Genomic DNA, 27,642 nt, shown 5'->3' on the forward strand with positions numbered 1-27,642 from the left:
AGGATGGTGGTGTGATGCTAGCCGATATGAATATTTACGATGACCCAATTGTTCGGCGTCATGATTTTGGCCGGGCATGATACAGCCGAAGTGGTTGCTCAACATTTGAGCCTAAGACAAAATGAAATACGACAGTCACAACGAGAGTCCCTACTGTTTCGCCAGGTGCAAACAAAGCAAGTGATGCCTTCTAAGATTTCCGGGTATTATCCCAAGACACGAGATTATAAGATGGAGCTCGTGCCAGAAATTTCGAAAATGGTTAAGACGCGCAGTCGCGACACCATGTGGGATTATTTATGCAGATACAGAGCGATGTGGACATTTGATAACTTTCATGGCTGCAGCTCGGATACCGTGGCTCTCAGTGTTTATTTCCCAATTTAATCATTAATTTGAGACCTCATTATATTTTGAGCGCGGTGTCGCATTAAGCCTGAAACTTTCTAACCCTGAAAATTACCCCAATTACGAAACTAACCTTTACACAGATTCGAACAACAATTTATACACCAACCCAGCAAACACAAAACGGTAGAAGAATCATCCGGGATGATCTCCATTAGGTTCCGATTTTCCAAGCGTCGGTGGTATTTATGAAATACGTGGAAAGGTTGGTCTTTGGGTTACATTCAATCAGAATGAATTCATACTCGGTGTTGTTCCATCTCATGCATTAGGCTTCGTTATGTCCGGTAGTTGACCTAATAATCAGGGCTTTGGAGCAGCCGTAAATTTGCATTGCTCCAGCTCCGGCTCCGGAGCTTTCTTTTATCATACATTAGCTCCGGCTCCAGCTCCCGCTCCGGAGCCGCATTATTACCATTGCTCCGGCTCCGGCTCTGAAAACTATCGAAGATGTCTGTCTATATCAGGGGGGGCAACCCGCGGCCTGCGAGCCATATGTGGCCCGCGAGAAGGTTTAGATTATCCCGCGAGCTAATTTCCCATTATATTATCGAAATTGAATTGCTCAGATTGTGAACTTGCAAGGCCAATCAAAATATGATTAGTCTGCCAGCGACACTTGGGATGTTGATGACTAAAATATCATTTTCGACGCATTGGCAGATCCAGGGTCCAGTCACATTTTAGTACATCCTCGTGCATTACAATAAACTAAAATAGTAGTAAAATTTTTCGTCACGCTTCGCGTGTTTAATTGTCACACGATTTCTTTCTTTGTAACCTCCCCTCCCCTCGCTGAAAATGGAAAAAAACACCTGATTTAGCCGATTAAGTCTAACTATATTCGTAATTACGAGAGAAAGTATTTTCGCGTTTGCGCTCGCAGAAAGATCGTCGGGGATGAAATGTATGCACAAAATGATTGTCGTATGTTAGCGGAAATCTTCGATATCGATATGTCTAGATGCCGAATAGTCTTGTCCCAGTGTTGGGAGCAAGTCACTACCTTCGAGTCACGAGTCATCTCGAGTCATTGCACATTTTGACTCGAGTCAAATCAAGTCAATCGATTTTCGAAAGTGACTCGAGTCAAGTCAAGTCACTCGTTTTTTGGAGGTGACTCGAGTCAAGTCAAGTCAAGTCAAGTCAAGTCAAGTCACGAGTCAAGTCACAATTCAAGTCAAATTGAATTTTCGCAGTATCAGTGACGATTCAAACTCATTACATTTTGCTAGCTGTGTGATAAACAGAATAATTGGCCATTTATCTTGAATAAAATAACGAATATAAAGTTAAATATGCATGCAAGAAGGCGTTTTATCGCTCACGCACACGTAGAATTGCCAATAAAATGTGTGAGTAACTGTATAGTAGGCCTATAGCTACTGCTACATGCTACAGTCTGTTATTATCAACCAAGAGGGTTGAATACGAAGCCCGGAGTAGTTGAAACAAATTGATATGATACAATACACTTCCCATCTACACATCCGTGAGACTATAGACGCATAAACTATAATCGCTCGATTTTTAAATCATACCAGAGGGTTGGTTAAGGTGATCAATGTAATCAATGTAAGCACTGGGCCACCTAAAGAAACACCTGAGATAGTTGCTTTTGGATTAATCTACTGCTACTACGACAACGTAAGCTGTGATCATTTCGGTTGTGGTCAATCTATTTGTGATGTAACAATAGAGGATCAGGAAACGTACAATCAGTGAATGTGTGGTTACACTCACACATGACACAGGCGTATCGCGATCGATACGAAAAAACACAAAATACAGTGATTTAATCGACATTGTTTACTTGATGACTTGAAATTGACTCGTAAATTTTTCTCCGAGTCACGAGTCAATACACATTTTTGAAGCGCCGAGTCAAGTCAAGTCAAGTCATTTTTGCAAAGTGACTCGAGTCAAGTCAAGTCATAGGCAAAAGTGACTCGAGTCTGACTCGAGTCAAGTCATGACTCGAGTCATCCCAACACTGTCTTGTCCTTGCAAACTGTGTCCAGGGGGCGGTATACAGTCGACCAGCAATATACCCAAGTAATAATAATATTAACTTTGAAAATTTTACGTGCCTGGCGCGGCTAGTAGGCAGCGCACTCGTTCGTCAATTTCATGTGGCCTTTTATCCGAAAAGGTGGGCCATCCCTGGTCTATATAGATTATTAATTTACCCGTAGGTTAGTTATCTATAGTAATCGAGAGTCTGTCAGCCGTCGGTAACATCGGATGCAGCAACGAATACATATAGGTGCCGCCGTACCAGCTTGTGACGACATAATGAATACTTGTCAAATGTCGATAACATCATAGTTGCACTAGAACGGACTTTACTCCGTGCCATTGCTGTGTACAGTATTAAAATTCTGATGCGGTGTTTTAACACTGGCACTGTACTCGTTTACATTAAGCCAGTGCTTTTCAACCTGTGTGACGGTTCGCACTAGTGCGAATGAAAAAAATTGCAGTGCGAATGACGAAGGTGGTGCGAACGGTGCGAATGAAAATCCTGGATGAGTGCGAATGACGAAGGTGGTGCGAATGGTGCGAATGAAAATCCCGAATAAGTGCGAATGAAAATCGTGAATATTAATTGCTAATTTTTCTGACCTGGAATAATTCAAATAAACCTAATAGGAAATTCAAGGACAGTGTAACTTTTGTTGTTGCGACGCAATTGTAAAAACTTGTCTAACTTACGACCTCCACTAATCGTAGATCTCACAAGCCGTCGTGAATTAATGTTTTCGCACTATAATTATTACGTAGCCAAAAGCCTGGTTTGAAAGCTTCTGTAGTTGCAGACATACAGTATATCAGCCTGTCCGAGCCTGCGACAGGCTAGAAAAATGACGTCAAATTGACTTTCTGCTTTCTTTCGCTAAACAATCATCTTACTTTCGCAATAACTGATCGATTAGTGCGAGGCACGAAAATAGTAGTAAATGCCATCATTATAGATTCACATTTGCAAGTTATTGTAACGAAATTTGAAGGGTTATTAAAGTATGGACCGCAAAGGGTATAATTTTGGGTCGACACGGTGCCAGAGCTATCTGTGTGCATATGTATATAACATTTGTTGAATTTATTGCGAAAAATTCTGCGATAGTTTTTACAAATCTAAGGTTACGGTGTTGGGTACCGTAGCCAATAAGTGAGACACGCAGAAAATATGACTTTATCATGAGTAGTGATAAGATTTGTCCGACTGGTGAACATGGTTGACGACCGTTGGGATGAACTAGTGTAGGGAATATGGACGTGCAACAAGCGAGTTCAGGTCTATGAGACTCATTCATTTCGAAACCAACCCCTTCTGCGTCGGGTCACATGACGACGTAAGGTTTTGGCCAACAAGCCGCTGATAAAATGCGGTGCCAAAACATAAGCGTCGACAACACCTTGGCCAAATATGACCGATACTGGATGGCCAAACCATTTGATATAGATATGTTCAGTTGTCGGCACAAAATAGTCCCGTTCTTGCAATCTGAGGAGACAGTAGTGCAACTGCGACGCGCAGAGGAATTTAATTCACCCAATTAGAAATCGCGTGCGTCAGACCTATTTTGTAGAGCTGTATTGGATAGAATTGTGGTGTGCGCGTTCTGTATGTCATTCATGTCCGTAAATTCGTAGCATAGGCTACTACTGTAATATTAAAAATTAATTCCTTTTCATGGGAGAGGCTCGGGTCGCGAGATGCCACAAAACTCATATTTTGGTGGTAGTCTAAAAAGCTGCTTTAACGTTATTAAACCGTCCTTAATTCTCAAGTTAGATTGAGCTAAAAAGCAGAACGCACAGTATCGTGAGTTTATTTGCTCTTCCACACACTCGAGAGACAGAAAATGGGAAATCGAAAAAAAGTTGAAGCAACTTATCATAAGGTAGCGAGCTCTAATGTGCCCACTCTCCTTGATCGTTTGGACCAGGGGCGGGCAACATACGGCTCGCGGGCCGGATCCGGCCCGGGAAGGGATTTTGTCCGGCCCGAGGACAGTTTTCCGTCTTACATGATAATGTGGCCCGCGGTTCCAGTCCGCCGAGATTCCCCACTAATTGCTTACCAGGTCAAATTTTAGTGACTGCAGTACGTTATTATATACACATGTGCGCAGCGAGCGAGAGTGCAGCTTACGCGTAAGTTCGTCGAGGCGACAAGCCTTGCATTATCGGCATTTACGATGTACTCAACCCTAATGTCGTCTGTGGTAATCATGCTGTTTGTCGACTACAATGGTCATTTACACCAGGCTGATATTTCTTATTTTTGCATCCGTAGCTGCCGACTTGTAGCACGGCACACTTCTAGGATTTTGCAAGACACCGCTTCTGTCAGGGGTCCTCAACTTAAAACGGGTCACGGGCCACGTTTCAAAATTCGTAGAGCACGCGGGTCGCATGAATTCAATATCGAGATTAATTAGGCCACACAGTTGAACAACCATGCTATCTCGTCAGCTACTTAACCCTAATGAGTTGATATGTTGGTAAATTTAGGGTACCGGGCTTATCAAACGCCTTGAAATCTTAATTAGGGATTGCACCGCGTGTTGATTGATCAGAAAGCAGACATGGCGGTGCCTGTATGGCAGTGGTCGGGAACCTTTTTTGTCTGAAGAGCCAGATCGTCCTTGTTTTTTCCATTTCACCTCCCAAAGAGCCATACATGTCAATCAGATATTACGTCACAATTGAAAATTTCTGATATAATGGTAGTATTAATTCGAACTCTTTACACGAGATTCGTCGTGAGCACCACATTTTCTCTGTAAATCTCCAGCCTATCATGCTGGTTGCCTTACTTGAGCATGCAAAACTTGAGTTACGAGAACGTAGGTTCGCCGTGATGCTCCTTTTAAATGCGAGAACCCATGATCAAATGCGTAGGTGGAGCCAAACATGGTCACTACTACAGCAATATATATATAGGCCTACCCAATCTAAGCTGTTAGCGAAGATTTTGAAACCTTCAATTATTATTGGTATTTTCTATTGATGTTCATGAATGACTAGATTTTGAACATTTTTCTCCCAAATTCCCACAATTTGCATTTTATTAATCGAAAATAAAGCGCGAAACGATAGGTAAAGGCACAGACGGGCTAAGCCTCACCATTGATAACGCAATCCATCGTAAATAGCTTAGAATTTATTATAACTGATATTAAACCAATGTAACTGTGGCACTGATTCCGAAAATTGAAATACTGATCAACTTCTCAATTCTCAAATTATTCAGCCGTAACATATAACGTTGCGCTACACGCCTATTTTATCGCCGGTAAGGCTACTTGCCAATCTAGAACGTGGATAGCTATGGCATTGTTTGTAAATCGAGTTTCTAATTGTGAATGTGACGTCCACGGCAGTTCATTTCGCGCCGTAGATCAGTAAGACAATGTGTTGATATGTGCTGATATTGATTGTGATAAGATTGGTTGAATTAAACAATAACTAGCAATAGGCATACATCCTGAAATGGCCGACAAAAAGGACATACTGAAGCGCCTAGACTCATTGGAGTCTTCAATAACAAAGAGCCTGAAGACTCAACTTAGAAACATGATTGAAGAGCAGATGGAGTCTTTGGAGTCTTCAATAACAAAAAGCCTGAAGACTCAACTTAAAAACATGATTGAAGAGAGGATGGATATACTTATAACACAAAATAAAGAAATGAAGAAGGAAGTAGAAGAATACAAGAAGAGTATCAAATTTATCAATGCTGAATTCGAGGAAAATAAGTCTAAGCTGCAATCAACCATGGCAAACTTCCAGAACCTGAAAGAGGAAAATAAGGAATTGAAAACTGCTGTCAATACTCTTACCAAGAAAATGACGACATTGGAGCTTGCGAATGATTACCAGGAACAACAATCCCGGAATGGAAACCTCGAGCTCTGTGGGATCCCAGCCTCCAAAGATGAGGACACCACAGCGCTTGTATCAAAAATTGGCAAAGCAATGGGTATCGATGTCTCTGATGAAGATATTGTCTACTCCTACAGAGTCCACTTCAAGAACCCAGACAAAATTTCTCCAGTTGTTGTGAAATTTGCCTCAAGGCGACCGAGGACGGAATTTCTTAAAAAAAGATCACTGGGGAAAACTGCAAGTGCTACAGATTTCGGAATAACTGGCATGAAAAAACTGTTCATTAGTGAAAATCTAACTAAACTGAGAAGAGATCTCTTCTTCCAAGCACGAAAGCTGCAGAAGAGCATGGACTACCAGTACATATGGACCGCTGATGGAAATATTTTCATTAAGAAGGATAACGACTCAAACAGGATACATATTCGATCCTCCAAAGACCTATCCAAGATCATATAGGCTAGCCTGATATGGAACATGCCTCATGATAACAAATCAAATCTGACGCAATGACCCACAATATCTGTCAAGTACATGACTGTATTAGTGTTGCACCGGGAGATCCAGCTTTGGTACCAAAATCTAGAGGATTTATTTTTGCCCATATAAATACGAGGTCATTACCGGCACACCTGGAAGATATCTCTGCTCTCTTCAGAACATGCAACTGTTCCCCAACGTTCATCGGCATCTCTGAAACAAAGCTGAAGAACAATTATCAAGTAAATGTTAATCTCCCTGGATATAACTTCCTACACTGCCCTTCAAAAACTAACGCAGGCGGAGTCGGTCTATATGTTAAAGAAAATCTATCATGTCAAGAAGTACATGAGCTAAACTGCTATACAGATGGCGTCGAAAGTATTTTTGTCAGAATTGCAATACGGAATCAAAAGCCCCTTACCATTGGAGTAATATATAAACATCCCGGAACTAAACAAGAAACCTTCATGGAAGAATTCTCTAAAACCTTGGACAGCTTAACCGACTCAAATAACCAATTTCTTATAATGGGAGATTTCAATATCGACCTCCTACAGAACACAAGCTTCACCACAAAATATTCTGATATGCTTGAGTCGTACGGGGTGGTCCAGATGGCTACCAAACCAACCAGAGTGACTGACCATTCCAGTACTCTCCTGGACCATATGTATACCAACATAAGTAAATATAGACTTGCTCCATTTGTCATTGAGCACTGTATGACTGACCATTATCCTATTATGTGTCTTATCAATCAAATTTTACCTGTTACTACCAGTATATTTGAATGCAGAATCCCGCTGAATCCTCAGGGGATTGACGACTTCGTTGAAAACATTGGAGATGTTTTCAAGGATTATCAACTCGAGCCACTCACAAGCGAGAACTTTGACTCCCAATTTGACAAGTTTATTCTTGACATAAGTCAAGCCATTGACAAAGAATTTCCTATCCGCAAAGTCAATCGTAACGCCCGACGCCTAAAATCTAAGCCCTGGATCAGTCGAGAAATTCTGGCAGCCATCAAAACAAGAGATTGGATGCATAAAAGATATTATATTAACGGAACTGAAGATGAGAAAAAGATCTTCAAACGATATGCCAACAAGGTAACAAAAATGAAAGAAAAGGTCAAAAGAGCATTCTACATGAACCGGTTTGAGCAGAGTTTCAAGGATCAAAAGCAAACCTGGAGAACCATTCGTGAAATTGTGAACGCTTCCAATAACAAAAACGAAACACAATTGCAGAACATTGAAATAGCATGTGGCAGTACGGTCATCAAAGATCCTGATGTTGTAGCAGAAAAGTTCAACCATCACTTTTGCCAGATTGGTCCAGAGCTAGCATCTTCTATACCTCAAAGCCCGCATGATATCCTATCATTCATGAAGCCTCGCTCCATGAACTCCATCTTTATGGAGCCGACCGACGTAGGAGAGGTAGCAACGATATTATCTGGAATGAAGGACACAAAAGCAGTAGGACCTGACTCAATACCAATCTACTTCATAAAACTAGTATTTAATATTATAGGAGATACAATTTGTACGTTGTTCAATGGCTCCATGAACTTGGGTATTTTTCCTAGTGCTCTAAAAACTGCCAGGGTTATTCCAGTTCATAAAAAAGGCTGCAAAAATTCAATGTCTAATTACCGTCCCATATCTATTCTGTCAAACCTTTCCACTCTGTATGAGAAATTGCTAGATTATAGGCTCAAGAAATTTTTTGAATTGCAATCGGTATTCACTCCATCCCAATTTGGCTTTAGATCGGGTCATAACAATAACCATGCCACCCTATCAATTGTGAGAAATTACTACAAAATTATTAAAGATAAAAGAGTTGGCTGTAGTATCTTTATTGATCTTCGGAAAGCCTTTGATACTGTGAACCACGAGATACTGATACGAAAACTAGAGCATTATGGAATTAGAGGGATTGCCAAGTCCCTGCTCACGAACTACCTTGCAAACCGTAAGCAGTTTGTGAAATTGGGTCTGTCAAAATCGGTAGAAATGGATGTAGAGTGTGGAGTGCCTCAGGGCTCAGTCTTAGGACCGACCCTATTTTTGATCTACATCAATGATATTATTAACTGTTCCTCCTTTTATACTACACTGTTTGCCGATGATACCCATCTTTTTCTTTCATCCGATACTATAAGCAACCTACAAAGTTCTGTGCAGAGTGAACTTACAAAAGTCTCTCAATGGCTTGCTGCTAACAAATTAAGTTTAAATACCGATAAAACTGTGATGATGCTCTTTAATACTGCTTCTGATAACCTTACTGTGAATCTAAATAATAACTGTATCTCACTGTGTGACTCAGCAAAATATCTTGGAATCATCATTGACTCTAAATTGTCATGGAAACCGCATATTGCTCATACCATAACACAGCTTTCTAGATGTGTAGGTGTAATGACAAAACTCAAGCACATAGTTCCTAGATCTGTGCTTAGGACAATTTACTTTTCGCTTTTTTACTCGTATGTACAGTATGGCATAATTGTATGGGGGAATGCTTGTACTTCACATTGTTCTAAAATTCGTACCCTGCAAAACCGAGCCATGGGTTTGATGGCTGGCTTGCCCCATCGAACAAGATTATCCCAGTACTACCGCAAATACAATATTCTAAAATTTGACGATATTTTTACATTTGAAGTAGCTAAATTTATGCATCAATATTTTTCAAATGAATTGCCTCCTGTGTTTAATGATTTCTTCGTCCTTGCTCAAACTGTTCACTCACACAATACCAGATTTTCTTCCCAGGGCAACATCTATTTTCATCGACCCACCAGTAGCCTCACAAAGAAATCGATCGACTATGCCGGTCCTGTCATATGGAATGCTATACCCTCCTCAATACGGGACCTCCCATACCACTCCTTCAAAAAGGAATTATTCAGTCACCTCTTCTCCCATTACCAATGATCCGCTTGTCTCCCACCAAATTTGTAGTTTCTTTAGTATTTTATTTTTATGCTGAGCTGAATTCATTGATCCCAACCAATGCATCCAAATTTATAACACAATATCTGTATTTGTTAATGCAGGGTGTGATCAGACTAGTTGACCCTACCCAGAGTCATATCGGTCACACCCTGTCCTATACCGTAAGTTCATTTATTGTTGTTGCATGTGCCAATGATGTTTTCTTTACGGTTGGACAAATCAATAAAAATCTCTCTCTCTCTCTCTGTATTTGAAAACCGCGTTGTCATATTGGTGTCGCCATGTCTGGTATTCTCTTTGATCGATCAACGTATTGCGCAATCCAAGATTTCGAGTGAATCGAGTCAGGTAGGCTATACATCGGTGATATTGGTCGCCGACGCGACAGTAACTTAAATTTGTGGATTTTGAAAAGAGTTCGAGCTCCTAAACCTGAAGACGGCGTTGCCTTTACCTCGCCAAGACATGTTTACACTGCCACGGGAATAATTATTCTGATCGTGATGAAAATTTACTAACAAGTCGCTGCAACATTGACCAATTCAGTACAAAAATAAATATTTGGAAAAGAGCCATATCTTATCCCCAAAAGAGTCATATTTGGCTCGCGAGCCATAGGCTCCAGACCACTGCTGTATGACAATGCTATATCTCAAATCCACATTGACCTCCTCATTATCGGCGAGAAATAGCTTTGAAGTGACATTGCTGTCGTCAAAATACATTCATTATATATGATTTATTCCTTGTATATGTGGATATATTGGCGAATAATGTATCGATACAGTAATCCGGCCCGCGAAGTACTTTATTTTCCTATATCCGGCCCGCCGACTGGAGAAGTTGCCCGCCTCTGGTTTAGACCTTATTTTCCAAGAGATAAGGCAAAAGCCTCAACACAAATAAGTGGGTTTTTCACTCTTTCGACATACTGCACTGTAAACGAAAATGGTGTGTTTTCGCAATTCACACCCTAGCGTAGGGTGTGTTTTGAGTCATCACACTTATTGGGTACTAAATTTGTCATTTACACCTAAGCTATTGGTGGAAATAAGCCAAATACACCCCTATACACACATACCATAAAATATACACCCGAAGCATTGGCATTTGGGGTGAATTGTTAGAGATCACACCTTTTGTCAGACAAATATGAAGTTTGGGATTCAATCCGCGCTAACCGCTTCCTCAAGCTTCCACAAAACTGTTGAAGTTTTAAGTCTGTGTCGGTCAGAAGCCTGGTTAAGCCTGTTGTGTCTAACTGTAGGTCGTGTAGGACATATTCTCTTTGGGTTTTAATTATCCACCGAAAATGCGTGTTTTCACCCACTTTATTGTTGTCCGTGTCTTTAAGGCTTCTTGGGTAGGCTTAGGCAATGTTGCATTGTTCAGTTTTTATGGATTTAACCCGGTTCGATCAAGTAAATTCGCTTACGCATATAGCTTCAGCTTCAGTGACAAATAAGCATTCGTTGTATTAGTTCGTGCTGTGCTACATCGACATGAATGAATAATAGTCAAGTCCACAATATAATATTGTAATTCACATTTATCGTGCACTGCGGCACTCGTACTTTGGCTGAAGTTTCACCCTGGCTACTATAGTGTGACCGATGTATCTCAAGTGTGTGGCAAAAATACGACACATTATGAAGTTGCCACGATATTGGTTTATAATTTCTTTCATGCCACGTCAAATGCACAGTTGTACGAATGTACGTAGGCTATATCTATGTACAAAATATATCGGGCCTATGCCGCACGGCATTAGTGTATAACCACAGTAGCCTATAATGCAGGTTACGGATATTTAAAGCTGGGAATACAAGAAGGAGTCAAATTTTAGCCACAAACTTACGTGAGCAGTACGCAATATGGGCGTAGAAAGAATTCAAATTAAAATGGGACACGAGGTTACGTCACGGAACAATCATTGAAGTGGGCGAAAGAGGGACTAAATTGGGGCAAAGTTTCCTGGTTATTTGCATATCTATATTGTTATGTTATTCACTATTTGGTAGCTTTATGAATTGCACACTAAGCCTAACCGACAACGACAATTCGCATACAGCTTTCGGATCGTATCAATGGTTCGATCTATGAAGATGAATCTAGTACTGCAAGACTTTTTTAAGCTTATTATGATGTAATCTGCAGCTTCACAGCTATCAAATCCACATTTCTGATAAATCAATTATAGTATACATACAAATATTCCGGAGATCCTTAACTTCAATATAGTTATTGCATCAGTTAGTCAATTGTGACATCATAATGGAACAAACAAACCGTCGTCACCAGAACAGCTGCTGCTATGTTTCGATACAGCTATGTAAAATGTTTCGTTATATGCCGTATTTCCGCGCTTACGAGACCAGACTGGCTATCGACTGACCGTATTAGTTGTCGTGAATCTGTGAAGAAAGTCTCATTCGAGATTGAAAATATCTGAAAGGTGAGTTACATTTCGTATCGGTACTATAGTAGTAGAGAACATTTGTTCCGTTGCGTTTCCGGTACAGATCCGATTCCTGTTACTCAGTGTTGCAGCTGTACTGAACAGAATTATATGTAGCAAGCTGGAATTTTTAACGTACCGGTTTTTGTTTTTATTAAGACATTATTGGCGCTTATCGCTATTATAGTCATTTGCGCCCAGTACATGAATTTCATTAAGGTCAGATGTCTTTTTTGCTTTCTGCTTCTTCAACGTGATCTTTTGCTGCCATCTTTCAAGAGTTCGGCTCTCTCTTCCTCTGGGCTTTTGAAGGCGCTGTATTTACAGCGGGATCGGCGACGAGGAGCCCAGATAAACCTCCGACACATAGAAACATGGCAGAGCCGGTAGTGACGATACATTGAATTCACATACATTGTTGTATCACCAGTACCGATACCAATATCCAAGACACAGTAGCTCAATGGCTCTAATGGAGATACTGTAGACAGGTGCAGCATCAGCTATGATTATAAACTACGGTAATTTGGGCTCGATCAACATCGTTTGTAAGTGCATTGAAAAAAAAATCGATTGTCGTTATATAGGTAAGTATTATGATTACCAAAGCACATCACGACCTGTTTAAGTGTAAAGGTAGCCTACCACTGACTATGCAGGGTTATGTTATCAGCCTATCAACCTGTCATTATCACTAAGCTATATACACATTATATGTTATGTTATGGCAGGAAAGTAAACATATTATCTATTATACTTCAGACTTGCATGGGCATAGATCGCAAATTTGGGGCTCTTGAAGAATGAAATTATCGATTTCTGCTCATGAGAAAACAAGTGTAACATACAAACAGCAAAGGGCTGAAGAAAATGAAGCAATGGTATCTGAGGTGAGCAATGGACATTTGATGATGAAAGCTTTCGATCCCCGTAAATTGGGGCCAGTAAATGTTAATGATATTATGACATGGGTGAAAACCCAGCAAACACAAAACTTATTAAAGATATTTTTTAAACATCTTCTATGAGTTCAAAAGATGTCCTTCAATTATGTGCAAAATATATACATTTGTCGACAGAAATGGATATATATAAGATGTCCTGTAGGACATCCTCAAAGATATCCGGATGGACATCCTCAAAGATATCCTGATAAACATCCTCAAAGATATCCTGATAAACATCCTCAAAGATATCCTGATAAACATCCTCAACGATATCCTATAATATATTTTTTGTACAGCTCGACCCTGTGTGACCCTGAACCCTGGTTGGCTAAACCTGCTATATGCTGCACTTCACATATGAACGAATACGAATCGTCAGTTTTACAAATCATGTATGGCTTTTTGTTCTATATTATACCAGTTCAAAATACAAAAAATGCACTGGACTAGACATTGACGGAAAATTGCAATAAAAATGGATGAAGAATGAAGGTAAAATAACAGTCCAGACAACACACAGCATACGTTAACAAGAAGTAGACAGCAAGAGGTAGGCCTTGATTCAGAATGAAAACTAATCGCCAATTTTTAAAATCATTTATATGGCTTTCTGTTCTGTATGAAATCAGTACAAAACACGCCAAAAAAACTCGGATGAAGAAAATACACAAGCAAGAATTGGGCCTTGATACAGAACTTTGCAATGACTTCAGCAATTATTTCTGCATTAGCAATAGTCCATGTTATCGGTATCGGAATCTTCAGCCTCCTCGATAACAGTCTTGCTCCTGTTTTCTCCTTTATTGACATCCTATAACATAAATGAATTGATTACTTTGATTGATTATAGCAGTAGTGCAAAAGTAATTTATGTGTTTGGGTGCGAGTACCGTGGGACGGTCATGTGAAGTCACATTCATCCAGTGTTGGGATGACTCAAGTCCACTTTGTAAAAATGACTTGACTTGACTCGGCGCTTCAGAAATGAGGATTGACTCATGACTCGGAGCAAAATTCACAAGTCAATTTCAAGTCATCAAGTAAACAGTGTCAATTAAATCATCCTATCTTATCTATGTTCGGGTTGTCCGCGTTACGTCGGTGTCACTTGTGAGAGCAATCAGTCATTCACTGATTGTACGAATCACTGACACTCCATTATTACATCACAAATAAATCGACCAATGACTAAACGTTCACTGCTTACGTTGTAGTAGTAGTTGTAGATTAATCTAATAGCAACATATCTTTGTTTCTTAGACGGTTCAGTGCCTACATTGCACAGCGCTCACCTTTACCAACACTCTTATATGATTTAAATCGAACGAATTTAGTTTATGCCTTAATATTCTCACGGATGTGTAGATGGATAGTGCCTGTTGTAGCAAATAAATTTGTTCAACTTCTCGAGGCTTCATATTCGATCCTCTATATTGGCAATAAAACCAGACTGTTGCATGTGGACAGTTACTCGCGTATTTTATTAGCAGTTCTACGTGTGTGCGCTAGGGTTGTTCAAAAAAAACTTTTTTTTCCAAATCTCACTCGCCTACTGACTAAATCGTCAGGTTGTCCAAGAAAACGATGCACACCAAATTTGACGCAATTCCAACCAGTCAAGGCCGTGCAATCTTGAATTGAAATTTTTAATTTATTAAAAAAAATTTTAAAAAAAATTTCTCAAATTTTTCTGTCAACCCCATGAAATTGTTGAGCTGTCTTCAAAGACAATGCAAAACAAATTTGAGTCAATTCCGACCAGTAGAAGCGGAGTTATTCGCGTTTTTCGTTGATATTTGTCGGATTATCCTTGATCCGGGGATTATCAACGAAAAACTCAAATAGCTCCGCTTCTACAAGTCGGAATTGACTCAAATTTGTTTTGCATTGTCTTTGAAGACAGCTCAACAATTTCATGGGGTTGACAGAAAAATTTGAGAAATTTTTTTTAAAATTTTTTTTAATAAATTAAAAATTTCAATTCAAGATTGCACGGCCTTGACTGGTTGGAATTGCGTCAAATTTGGTGTGCATCGTTTTCTTGGACAACCTGACGATTTAGTCAGTAGGCGAGTGAGATTTGGAAAAAAAAGTTTTTTTTGAACAACCCTAGTGTGCGCGCGATGCAACACCTTTTTGCATGTATATTTAACTTTATATTCGCTATTTGATTCAAGATAAATGGCCAATTAATCTGTCCATCACCAGTTAGCAAAATGTAATGACTTTGCATCACCACTCATACTTCGAAAATTCAATTTGACTTGACTTGACTCGAGTCACCTCCAAAAACGAGCGACTTGACTCGACTCGAGTCAAAATGTGCAATGGCTCGTGACTCGAAGGTAGTGAATTGATCCCAACATGGCATTCATCCAAGGATACCGAACCGTCTTTTGTAAATCACGACGACCTTGGTGGTGTGTGACAGCCAAGTCAAACTTTACCATCTACTTCGACTTGATTATCGATTAAACTCTGCGCGCCAAATTTGGCTCAATTCCAACATATAGAAGCTAAGCCAGGCGCTGAGCCCTCCACGCGGTACAAATGCGACCAGTTGAGGATAAACTTGCTTCCCGTGTAGAAATGTGAATTGAAAGGAATTTGAAATTGAGTGATCCATTATTCGCACAAAAGTTTTGGAGACATTGGTTCCACCGCTAAATCTTAGAAAGTGTTACGAGAGGATCAAAAATTTATGCAAGCTGGGCCGACAATCTTGACAAAATTAAATAATTACTAGAATTTTTTTTTTAATTACATTACGTCACAGTTTGGGAACCACAGGTATAGTGTTCTGAATATGAATGGTAGCGGCCCTGGAAGTAGCAACGATTCACTTACTGTCAAATAATATGATAAAGAACGCAGCTGTCACACAGACGTCAGATTCATAAACAAAATTACCTTGCAAGCTCCAATAACAGTTAGAAATCGTCCCACTTTACTTGTAATTGTTCGACTCTCGGCCGTAGGATGAGTCACTTTGCATGCTCCTTCAAAGAGAATATAAGTAGATCAGGGGCGGCATTACAAAACAATGCGGCAAATCGGAATCTCCGCCAGCGGTAACAATCTCTCTCGAATGTGATCACCACATAATGTCAAAATTGGTATTTCAAAACATTTCAGACTCAGCACGGAGTTGCGCAATCAACGCACTTGTTTGTGATTTCGCCATGTCGGCAATCTCAGTAGAAGATGACTTCAAACGAGGGCTTACAAGTCCGTGTGGTCAGCAACAATTTGCAATTTTGCTGCAATGATATTTCACAAGAAGGGAAATCAAAATACCCTAACTCTGTAAAAATGCTCTCGAAGACATTGTTATTGAGGGTTTTGTAATCGCGATTATAATATTAGTTACAACTTACGTTTAGTAGTCTTGTCAAGAGTAAAATTTTGAAAACTTTTTTTTTGTCCATTTTTGCTTCTTTGACCTTCCAGACTGAACCTTTGCAGCTATGCTTGTCATATTTCTGACCGTTGAGGCCAATTGTTCACCCCGAAGTCCATTCAAAGCAGATACCTATAATACAAAATACAATACATAGTGGTGTGTGCCAGAATGAAAAATCACTAGACCAGTTCAGTTTATTATTAAATTTCAGGTACTCAATTTTGCCCAGCACAAACAATGTTACCATAGTGTCCTATATGGTGTGGACACTGCATTTGGGTTAGGCTACGTCATACTTTCCATTGGAACAAAGGCAACCTTACGGCCATTTTGACCGGCTTTTCGAGTGCAAAATCCAATAAAACGTGTGTCAATGGAAAGCTGCTGATATAATAATCACGTAAATATAAATTTTATTCTGTTCAGGCCGGCCCTGGCATCCCTAAAATCAGCCAGCCGAAAAATCAGTAAGGGGTTTTAAAATAATAGCGCGGGGTTTCGATATTTTTCGAATTCACTAATATAGCATCAATTCATTATGGTTAAGTACATCCGTAAATGACGATTATACAATCTTCTCGTGCTGACGATTATATGCGCATGATCAGTTTGCAGGTCCGGAAGTGGTGTTAATTAGCGACTTCCTGATCTGTCGTGAATAAATAAATACCATCGCATATCAACGCGTCGAACAACTAAATACCGTAGGCGCGCTGATCAACGTCCTTTTGAAATGACCGTACTGATGCTAATATTCAGTCGCAAATCAATAAGTCGTATTTTCAGTGTTGCGCGAAGCTAATTAGGAAGAGGCGTGTTGCCAAATAGCGAGATTCATCAGTGCACAAGGCAACGCGACGCCCCACCACCCCGCAACTCGTCGCCTATGACTGTACAGTACATATATCATTCAATAGAACACCGGCATCTCAATTCGCCCAAAACGACGACACATGTTTACTAGATGTTCGGCAACTAGTATTTTTTCAAATGTGCGACTAGAATTGGAACTACTCAATTTTGAAAATCCGCAACTAGAACTACAACTACCCAAGAAACCGTTAGTTGGTTGACTTTCAACTAACTAAATGGTTAGTTTGTACAAGTCTCTAAATACGGAAATGACTCGACTCGTGTCAATCTGTGTATTGACGCAACTTGGACTCGAGTCATTGCGCATGACTCGAACGAACCAAGTCATATGACTCGGGACAAAGACGGCCAGGACCGATATTTCATCATAATTTCGAAGAATATTATAGTAACCTCCCTATTGGGATTTCGTCTATTTGTAGTAGTACTTGAAAATGCGATCAGAAACTGCTAAAAGTGAGGAAAACTACTATATTATAAATGCGAACCATTCAATATCGCCAGACAGAGTTATAAAAAGTGAGTTTAACAAGATTTTAGCTGGAAACTGAGCAGTCAACACATTGACTTGGACTCGAGTCATAATACCATGACTCGGACTCGACTCTCTGATCGATGACTTGGACTTGACTCGGTGGCGAGTTGAAAATGACTCGACTTGAATCTGCGGAATGTGACAATGGCAACAAAGAAGGTTTAAACTAAATGAAAAGAGTGACTTATTGTGATTTTAATTGTTACGACATACTTTGCTACATTGGCTTTATGTTGAACATGGATTGTGCATGCGAGCTTGCGAGGGACGTAGGCTGCGTAACCGCGGTATATTTCCGTTCCGGCCCAGTTTATAAGCTTACGGTTTAATTTTCAAAAGTAGGTTTTGTGTTTTGAATTTCGAGAAATGGACACGCGGGCCGCTCAGAATGGTTTGCGGGCCGCACTTTGGCCAGGTCTGAGTTAGATAGTCTGGCAAAGTTTGCTCTAATCAACAAAATCATACCAGTTCAGACTTCTTGCAATCGCAGTTAATCAAGTTCTTTTCCAGTTGTTCCAGATGAGATAAGGTTTGACAGGGGTCTTCAATAAGATCTTCCAGCAAGATTGGGGTTGTGGTACTGTGTTTTTTTGAATCGGTGATGATGTGACCTTTACTGAGATCCATCATCTGGTTCATCTCTAACTTCAATTCTTTGATGTCTTTACGCATCAAAGAAATTGAGTGGTCACTGTATGCAGATGTTGGAGTTGATGGTGTGCACGGAGCAGCTAAAAATTATTTGAATATAAGAAAGCTGGATTAATCATATGTGATAATCTTACCATTACTTTGTGATCTAGGCCTCGTTGTTGACAGTCAGAATTTTCCAGTTCAACACTGCTTACAAATGAAGGAGCGTCTAGAAAACAGAACGACGCTATAACTCAAATTCGAGAATGAATCAAAGTGTTATAGGAGCTTACTGCATGGGTTAGTTCCCTGCAACTGGCCGCTACATTCAATGTTGGAATCATGCTGTTCTTGAACACTCTCCGCATGATGGCAAACTTGCATTGCAAGCATCATTGAAAACAGCACCCTTGCTTGTCACACTTTTATTGCCAGAATCAGGAGATGGCCGCATTCTTAGAATTGGTATTAGCATGCCTTGTGTCTGAATACTTGGATTACTTTTCTTCTTTGAAGGAAACGCATCATCTACAAAGTATGAAAATTTATATATGAATATTCTGTGTACAACATATTAGGCAGAATAACAAGAGTATATACCGATACCTTGATCATCATTTGAAACAGAATTATTCTAAAATATTTTGGGCGGTTGACGTCTTTGTTTAGACTGTTGTCGTTCTTCATCTTCAGACAATGAAGAGGGGGGCAAGCTACTATTGTCCACAACTTCCTTCCTGTCACTATAAGCCTTCTCCCATACATCTAATACAGATGAATAATATAGTTGGCAAGGTCCCAGATTTGTAAAAACTACTGGATTTTTAGTAAGCGCAACTATAGAATTACTCAAATTTAAAACTCGCAACTAACGACAGGCGCTCTCTAGTTGTTTGGAAACTATTACGGTAGTATTTTTCCAAATGTGCATCTAGAACTAGAACTACGGTACTGAAAAAACCGTTCGTTAGTTGTCCGTCAACTAACTAAATAAGCAGTCTGTACGAGTCTGCAATGATACTTGGTATAGGCAAATCTTCACAAATTATGAGTTTATACTTACTGGATGAGCATTCGATCCAGATTTTCCACAGAGACCAATTGCTTTTGTCATGTTTTCGTGGCTTCTTGTTTTTCGCCTCATTAGTGGCATTCTTTGCTTTCGTCTGTGCTTCCACTGTCATATTATATATCTGAGAACTACCAAGTCTTGGCTGAGCGCCTGAGCCCACAAGCGCCACACTACACTATTATAAACAAAAGTACAAAAACATTCAATCACAATGGATGATTTGAGTGACCACCATCTGATGATATTATATAATCCAGTACTGTCACAATAGCTTATGATATTCGCAAAAGTGCAAACCAAGTTCTATATACTTTGTGACATTATACCAACACCATATACATATGTCTCATATTAAGCATATATAAATTACCATGTACAGTTCAGTTTCAGTAATCCTCTGAAGGAATATGGTTAGTTGAGCCTCAAAATACCACGATTAATTCCAGAACGCAACTAAACCAAACATTCAACTGCAGCTGTAAGCCGCCATTACGAGAGCGCTTTATCTGCCAGAAATATATTTCGCGCCGAGACTTTTGCTCGCGTGGGAGAAATGGCCTCTCGTTTACACTCCGGATCAGGAGCCGGAGTCGTAGCAGGATTTCAGCGTTACAGTACAGCCGGACTGGATCCGGATTATGAATTTGTTTCGACAGTCGGATTTCAGCAAGATAATCTTAAATACTATATCATGATTTTGGCAGAAGTTTTTTGGACGCAGAACTGGAAATTCTTCAGCCGGATTTTTCGGACTTTCAAATTGCTACCTAGAGCCGGGCTAATATGATATTGAAGTTTAGCCTACAAAATCGCAAGAAACAGCGTGGCACCAGGTGGAACATTCGGTAGTGACACTATAGGTGACTAAATCGCCCTATAAGAGTAAAAATTCATTATAATCTACGGTACATTTATAAACGCCACTCTACCGTAATAGGAAGCAATAATCGAATTTGATATTCCTCACAAATATATTTTCAGCATTAGACAAAATTTAGCCAAGAAAAGTTGTGCTTCAGCACAAGGTATGCACAATAAAAAGATATATTCAAGTTGTGCTTTAGCACAAGGTATGCACAAGATATGATTTGGACATGACTGGACAGGAAAAAGATATATTTAAGTTGTGCTTCAGCACAAGGTATGCACAAGATATGATTTGAACATGACTGGACAAGAAAAAGATATATTTAAGTTGTGCTTCAGCACAAGGTATGCACAAGATATGATTTGAACATGACTGGACAAGAAAAAGATATATTTAAGTTGTACTACAGCACAAGGTATGCACAAGATATGATTTGAACATGAGCGGACAAGAAAAAGATATCCTGACAGGTTCAAAAGATATCTAGTGTTTGCTGGGAATATGACAATGCTATATTGCTATCACTATGAATATGACAGACTTGACTAGGAGCAGGCTTGCCAGTAGTATTGAACATATTTTGCAGTGCCCTCCTCAGACTATCTGCTAAGAGTATGTGACCCATCAACTAGACTACTTCTTTTGAAACTACTTCTCTGAGTTCTGTTCATATATTTATTTTAATTTAAAGCAGCTTGACATGGATTTGACATAGTCACTTCTATATGCTTGTCATTGAGTAGAAATTTACATCTATTGCTTGAGTAGCAATGCGCACTACTGCGGTCAACTGGGTGTGCAACAATGCACGGATTAGCTGGGTCTTCAATGTTTTAACCAATATGAAGAGGCAAACATAGCCTTGCCAAAGTTGATCAAACTGTCCTTTTGATCAACATAAACAAATCTAATATATGCACTTCTTGACTCATGATATGACATACACAAATGACATGACATGCACAAATCTGCTTTTTGTTAGATTCAAGGACTGATTGCTATTAGTAGCAGACTCTTACTCTGTGAATGTGAAATCAAATATGTTATTGGTGAGTAATATACTATGCGTAGGAGAGTTGCAAAATTGTATTTTAACTTGCTTATTAACAAGCATTAAAGCAAGTCAAGGCTACAACATCAGTACACATTTTGGATGTCTTAGGTGTTTCGAATCCAACCCAAATTATCACCTGAATGTTTACCGTATGCCTCATGGTTATTTTTTCAATTTTAGGATGCTGCTATACAAGCAAAATATCGGGGAATTTCAACCAAATCGACGTCGCATTTAACGGTAGAAGCGTATGATGCGAAACAGTAAAGGATCGTTATCAAACAGCTTATATTACAAGGTAATCATTATCCTCCAGATAATTTGCTAATTTCGAAGTATAAGACTTAAGTCAACGTTTTCAAATCAAGACACAGTTAGACATGTATCTGTGGCGGGGTTGTAACCAAGTCACGAGGCTCCGAGTCAGAAGTCAATCTCACTAATATAGTTTTGACTCGAGTCAGGTCGAGTCATTTTTCTTTGACCACTGAGTCATGGTATTATGACTCGAATCCGATTCCAAGTCATTGTGTTGACTGATCAGCTTCCAGTTGAAATCTTGTTCAATCCACTTTTTATAACTCTGTTTGGTGATATCGAATGGTTCGCATTCATAAATATACTAATTTCCCTCACTGGTCGAAATTTTAAGTACCAGTACCAATAGGCGTAATCTAAATAGTGAGGTTACTTAACTATTCTCCGAAATTTCAAAGAAATGTAGGTCTTCGCCGTCTGAATCTTGAGTCATATGACTAGGTTCGAGTCATGCGCAATGACTCAAGTCCAAGTCGAGTCAATACACTGATTGACTCGAGTCGAGTCATTTCCATATTTTGAGCAAATGACTCGAGTCAAGTCGAGTCATCAGAAAATCCTGACTCGAGTCAATTCATGACTCGAATAGTACAATCCTGATCTGTGGTCCCTTTGAATCCATTCTGAAAGTCAATATTGCCTGAGGACTGAGGAGGAAACGTTTCAAACGTGTTTTGAATCAATATTAAATTCATATCAATTTTTCTATATCTGATTTTCTCTAAATTTTAGAGACCGCATGCAGCAAGAGCAAGATTACATTAGAGGAATTAACCAATCTTGGGACTATGCTGCGAAAACTGAAAGAATTGTTATCAAGACAGCAGGTATTACAACTTTGTTAACGACACCTGATGTCAACTTTCGTAGTCGCATATATGAAGTAAACCAAAGCAGAGATTGTCAAAGTTACTAGCGTTGCTACTCAAGTCGATGTAGAAATGCTGCCGTCAATTTATACTCGATTACAAGTAGATGCAACAGTCCCCAGTACAAGTCAAAGCTACGTCAAGTAGAAGTAGAATACGAAATGTCGGAAAAATAGTCAAGTATGGTAAGTAGTTTTTCGGAAGTTTGTACTTTGAAAATTACGATATGAATCTTCGCGATTATTGTAAAGTTACTAATAGCATATGACACTACTAACAGACAGGATCTTCAAAAATATATTCAGTTATCCTGATATAGGTGGTGTTGCCAGACTTGGACAACTAGATATTCTAGCGAGATAGTGTAACGGTTGTGCGTCCGGCTTCTCGATCGGTAGGTCGCGTGTTCAATCCCCGGCCGGGTCAGACCAAAGACTCAAAAACTGGTATTCGCGGCTATCCCGCTAGGCGCTCAGCAATCACGGATAGCATGGAGGAGAAAAAAACGGGGGTGCAGATTAGATGACTTTACTATAAAGGCTGTATCGCATGTCCGTCGTCAAAAAGCATCTCGATGGTGCAGGCGAAAAAGAATACCATATCTCTCTCTCTAAATATACTAATCGAGGCCATTGTAATTTGTGAAATGTTTCTATGCTCTAATTCTAATTCTAATCGAATTTATGAAATCTTTCTATGGTCTAATTTCAATTATAATCCAATGTCTGATTTTCCTGATAATGCTACAGTAGTACTATATAACTAGTGCGAAACGTGCCAAGCTTGCTGTACAGCAGGGGTGTACAAAAATGACTTTTTATTCTCAAATTCTTGTGGCTACTTGATGAAATTGTTAGGTTACCTAATTGAAGCTTGCACACTAAATTTGGTTCGGTTCCAACCAGCAGCCGCATTGCTACTGGAGACGAAAGTTTATTTATTTATTATATAAAAATGAGTAAAAAAAATTCAAAATTTTCTGTGCACCCATGCAACCGTTAGGTTGTCTATAAACAATGCCCACCAAATTTGCCTCTATTCAAACCATCCGAAGCGGAGTTATCGATGTCGAAAACTTTGGATTTGAATAAAATAGTATTTACGGTGGGCACAACTGTAATAAATGATTTAAAAATCGGTCACCGTAAATACCATTTTACTGAAATCCAAAATTTTTCGACGCCAATAACTCCGCTTCCACTGGTTGAAATTGAGCCAAATCGGTTGAGCATTCTTTCTATAGAAAACCTAACAATATAATGGGTGAACAGAAAATTTTAATTTTTTTTTTACTCATTTTCATATAGGCCTGATAAGTAAAAACTTTGTTCTCCTGTAGCAATGCGGCTACTGGTTGGAATCGAACCAAATTTGGTGTGCAGGCTTCAATTAGGTAACCTAACAATTTTATCAAGTAGCCAGTACGATTTGAGAGAAAAAGTCATTTTTGAAGACCCCTAGTGCACATATCAGATGACTTGGGAGTTTAGAATCCATTCCAAATTGTCAACTAAACGTTTATACTTCGTGGTTATTTTTCAATTTTAGGATGTTATTATACACGATCATGTCAGGGGATATCAACCAAGTCGACGTCGCATTGAACCGTAAAACCGTATGCTTCGAAACAGTGATGGACCTTCATCAAACAGCACATATTGCAAGGTAATCATTAGCTTCCAGCTAATTTGCTAATTTCCATAGATAAGGCAAGTCAAGGTTTCTATAATCAGACTAGTATCTGTGGTCGCTTTGAATCCCCTCTGAAAGTTAATATTGCCCAACCAGGAAACGTTTCGTGTTTTGTATTAATACCAAGTAGTCAGATTTAACTCAAGTCCATGCATGTATTTCTCTGATTTTCTTCAAAATTTAGGATGCTGCTTAAAGACTACATGCTGCAAGAGCAAGATTCTATCACAGGAACTAACGGAGTTTGAGGGTATGATGCGAAAACTGAAAGACTCGTTATCAAGCCAGCAGGTATGACAACTTTGTTAGCGACACCTGATGTCAACTTTCGTAGTCGCATATATGAGGTAAACCAAAGCAGAGATGGTCAAAGTTACCAGCGTTGCTACTCAAGTCGATGTAGAAATACCGTCGTCAATTTATACTCGATTACAAGTAGATGCAACAGTCCCCAGTACAAGTCAAAGCTATGTCAAGTAGAAGTAGAATACGAAATGTCGGAAAAATAGACAAGTATGGTAAGCAGTTTTTCGGAGGTTTCTACTTTGAAAATTACGATATGAATCTTTGCGACTAATATAAAATTACTAATGGCACATGACACTACTAACAGAAAGAATCTTCAAAATATATTGTTATTTCTGATACAAGCGGTGTTGCCGAACTTGGACAACTATAGATATTCTAGTTGTCTAATTATACTAAATGAAGCTATTCTAATTTGTGAAATGTTTCTAAGCTCTAATTCCAATTCTAATCGAATGTATGAAATCTTTCTATAGCCTAGTTTCATTTCTAATTTAATGTCTGGTTTTCCTGGAAATGCTACAGCAGAACTGTATAGTGCGAAACAGCCAAGCTTGCTGTACAATAAGGGTGTTAAAATGATTTTATTCTCAAATTCTACTGGCTACTTGATAAAATTATTAGATTAGCGAATCGAAGGCTACACACCAAATATGGTTCAATTCCAACCAGAAGCCGCATTACTGCAGAAGGAAGTTTTTTATTTATCATTTAAAAATGAGTGAAAAAAATTCAAAATTTTCTGTTTACCCAGGAAATTGTTAGGTTGTCTATAGAAACGATGCCCACCAAATTTGGTTCAATTCAAACCAGCCGAAGCGGAGTTATTGATGTCCAAAAATTTGGAATTTAATAAAATAGTATTTACGGTGACCACAATTGTAATAAATGATTAAAGAATCGGTCCCCGTAAATGCTATTTTATTCAGATCCAACCGCTTCCACTGGTTGGAATTGAGCCAAATCGGTTAAGCATTGTTTCTATGGACAACCTAACAATTTAATGGGGTGAACATACAATTTCAAGTCTTTTTTTATTCATTTTCATATAATAAACAAAAAACTTTCTTCTCCTGTAGCAATGCGGCTACTGGTTGGAATCGAACCAAATTTGGTGTGCAGGCGTCAATTAGGTAACCTAACAATTTTATCATGTAGCCGGTAGAATTTGAAATAGTAATTTTTGAACACACCTATTCTACAGTAGGGTTGTTCAAGAAAAACTTTTTTCCAAATCTCACTCGCTTAATGACTAAATTATCAGGTTGTCTAAGAAAACGTTGCACATCAAATTTGACTCAATTCCGACCAGTAAAGGCAGTGCAATCTTGAATTGAAAGTAGAAGCAGAGCTATTTGAGTTTTTCGTTGATAATCCCCAATCCAATTGGGATTCCAACTAGAAGAAGCAGAGCTATTTGAGTTTTTCGTTGATAATCCCCAATTCAATGGGAATTATCAACGAAAAACTCAAATAGTTCTGCTTCTACTAGTTGGAATAGAGTCAAATTTGTTTTGCATCGTCTTTGAAGACAACCCAACAATTTCATGAGGTTGACTGGAAAATTTGAAATTTTTTTCATTTTTTTCCTAATAAATTAAAAATTTCAATTCAAGATTGCAGAGAGAGATATGATATTCTTTCTCGCCTGCACCATCGAGATGCTTTGGCGACGGAGTTGCGATACGGCCCCATGAGGTCATCTAGTCTGCGCCCCCGTTTTTTTTCTCCTCCATGCTATCCGTGATTGCTGAGCGCCTAGCAGGATAGCTGCGGATACCATTTTTCGAGTCTTTGGTATGACCCGGCCGGGAATCGAACCCACGACCTACCGCTCGAGAAGCCGGACGCATAACCATTACACTATCTCGCTCGGTGCACGGCCTTTACTGGTTGGAATTGAGTCAAATTTGGTGTGCATCGTCTTCTTAGACAACCTGATAATTTAAACATTAAGCGAGTGAGATTTGGAGAACAAGTTTTTATTGAACAACCCTACTGTACAGTGTACCTACAGACATTTGCTATTCTCATGCTCATAAGATGAACTATGATTTGATATTAACTGAGTTTGAGTCAACTTTTCGCGATTCAGTAATGCTAATTCTAATCTAATTTGTTAGCTAGAATTATAATTTTAATCTAATTTCAAACTGAGGAGCTATAATTTTAATTCTACTTTAATTCGAAAAATAAAATCTAATTTGGAAAAAGGGAACGTTTTCTAGTTGTCCAAGTCTGCCTGGTACATGCGGTTTATCCATAAATTTCCATCTTGTCGATGCCTAATTGCCCACACATCAGTGATCGTGTGTGAATATGTTTCCTATAGCGGTAAGTTCACCGTATCGGGCCACAGTCTGTACTGCAATGCCTTATCGAGTGAAACATCTGATTTTTTGTAAGTACTCTGTGAAAATATATATACTTGGTGACGGCTTTTTGTGGACTTCGTTAAGTTATCATAGCGTATGTGCCTGTTAATTGGGTTGTGAGTATGCATTTTGATTTCAGGATGATGCCACAAGTTCTTGCTGAAGATAGTGACTCAACCTTCGCTCTACAAAGAGTGTTTTGCGGAAACCTGGAGGAGGCGGCTTCCCAATATTACAGGGGCAATATTCTTCGAGCAGTATTTTCAGTGAATTTTTTTCTCCGTCGCTGGGATCTCTGTTTTTGTTATTTCACGAACTATGTTTCCATTTTATGTTGATATGGTTCAATTGATATCGAATATATGCATTGCAATCAAGAATGTTTATATGCAATAGTGTGTCATTTGGCAGAAGATACAGGATTTCATGTAGGGTGTATATATTCAAATTCCGCCCCTATCAATTCTAATGGCTAGGG

At 39.2% G+C, this 27,642-nt stretch overlaps 2 protein-coding genes and 1 long non-coding RNA gene across 10 annotated transcripts in view; 1 reads left to right on the forward strand and 2 right to left on the reverse strand.

Moving 5' to 3' along the window:
* The window catches only part of LOC145438054 (monocarboxylate transporter 13-like), a 62,556-nt gene that overhangs the window by 29,083 nt on the left and 5,831 nt on the right, over nt 1-27,642 (reverse strand). The gene's annotated exons all lie outside the window — the stretch shown is intronic.
* Nucleotides 11,576-27,544, forward strand: LOC145438111 (uncharacterized). 2 transcript variants are annotated; one of them, XR_013914821.1, is made up of 7 exons: nt 11,576-12,216; nt 12,982-13,109; nt 21,785-21,902; nt 22,655-22,749; nt 24,340-24,456; nt 24,668-24,774; nt 27,304-27,544. It is a non-coding gene; the product is annotated as an uncharacterized LOC145438111 (long non-coding RNA). The 2 variants fall into 2 exon arrangements; XR_013914820.1 differs by lacking the exon at nt 24,340-24,456.
* LOC145438102 (uncharacterized) lies at nt 13,542-19,835 on the reverse strand. 7 transcript variants are annotated; one of them, XR_013914806.1, is made up of 7 exons: nt 19,674-19,835; nt 18,904-19,138; nt 18,769-18,839; nt 18,443-18,708; nt 16,544-16,698; nt 16,077-16,165; nt 13,542-13,977 (listed from the first exon to the last, which is right to left on the reverse strand). XR_013914806.1 is itself a non-coding variant. In XM_080315501.1 (6 exons), exons 4-5 carry the CDS (start codon nt 18,647-18,649, stop codon nt 16,558-16,560), a joined length of 348 nt encoding a protein of 115 aa, XP_080171627.1. In that variant the 5' UTR covers nt 18,650-18,708; nt 18,763-18,839; nt 18,904-19,138; nt 19,674-19,833; the 3' UTR covers nt 15,510-16,165; nt 16,544-16,557. The 7 variants fall into 7 exon arrangements, 1 of the variants encoding a protein (XP_080171627.1); XR_013914802.1 differs by having other exon boundaries at nt 18,763-18,839; nt 19,674-19,833; XR_013914803.1 differs by having other exon boundaries at nt 16,014-16,165; nt 18,763-18,839; nt 19,674-19,833.

Source organism: Botryllus schlosseri, chromosome 4 (genome assembly GCF_051294905.1).
Source record: "Botryllus schlosseri isolate E-star chromosome 4, Bs_hap1, whole genome shotgun sequence".
NCBI lineage: Eukaryota > Metazoa > Chordata > Ascidiacea > Stolidobranchia > Styelidae > Botryllus > Botryllus schlosseri.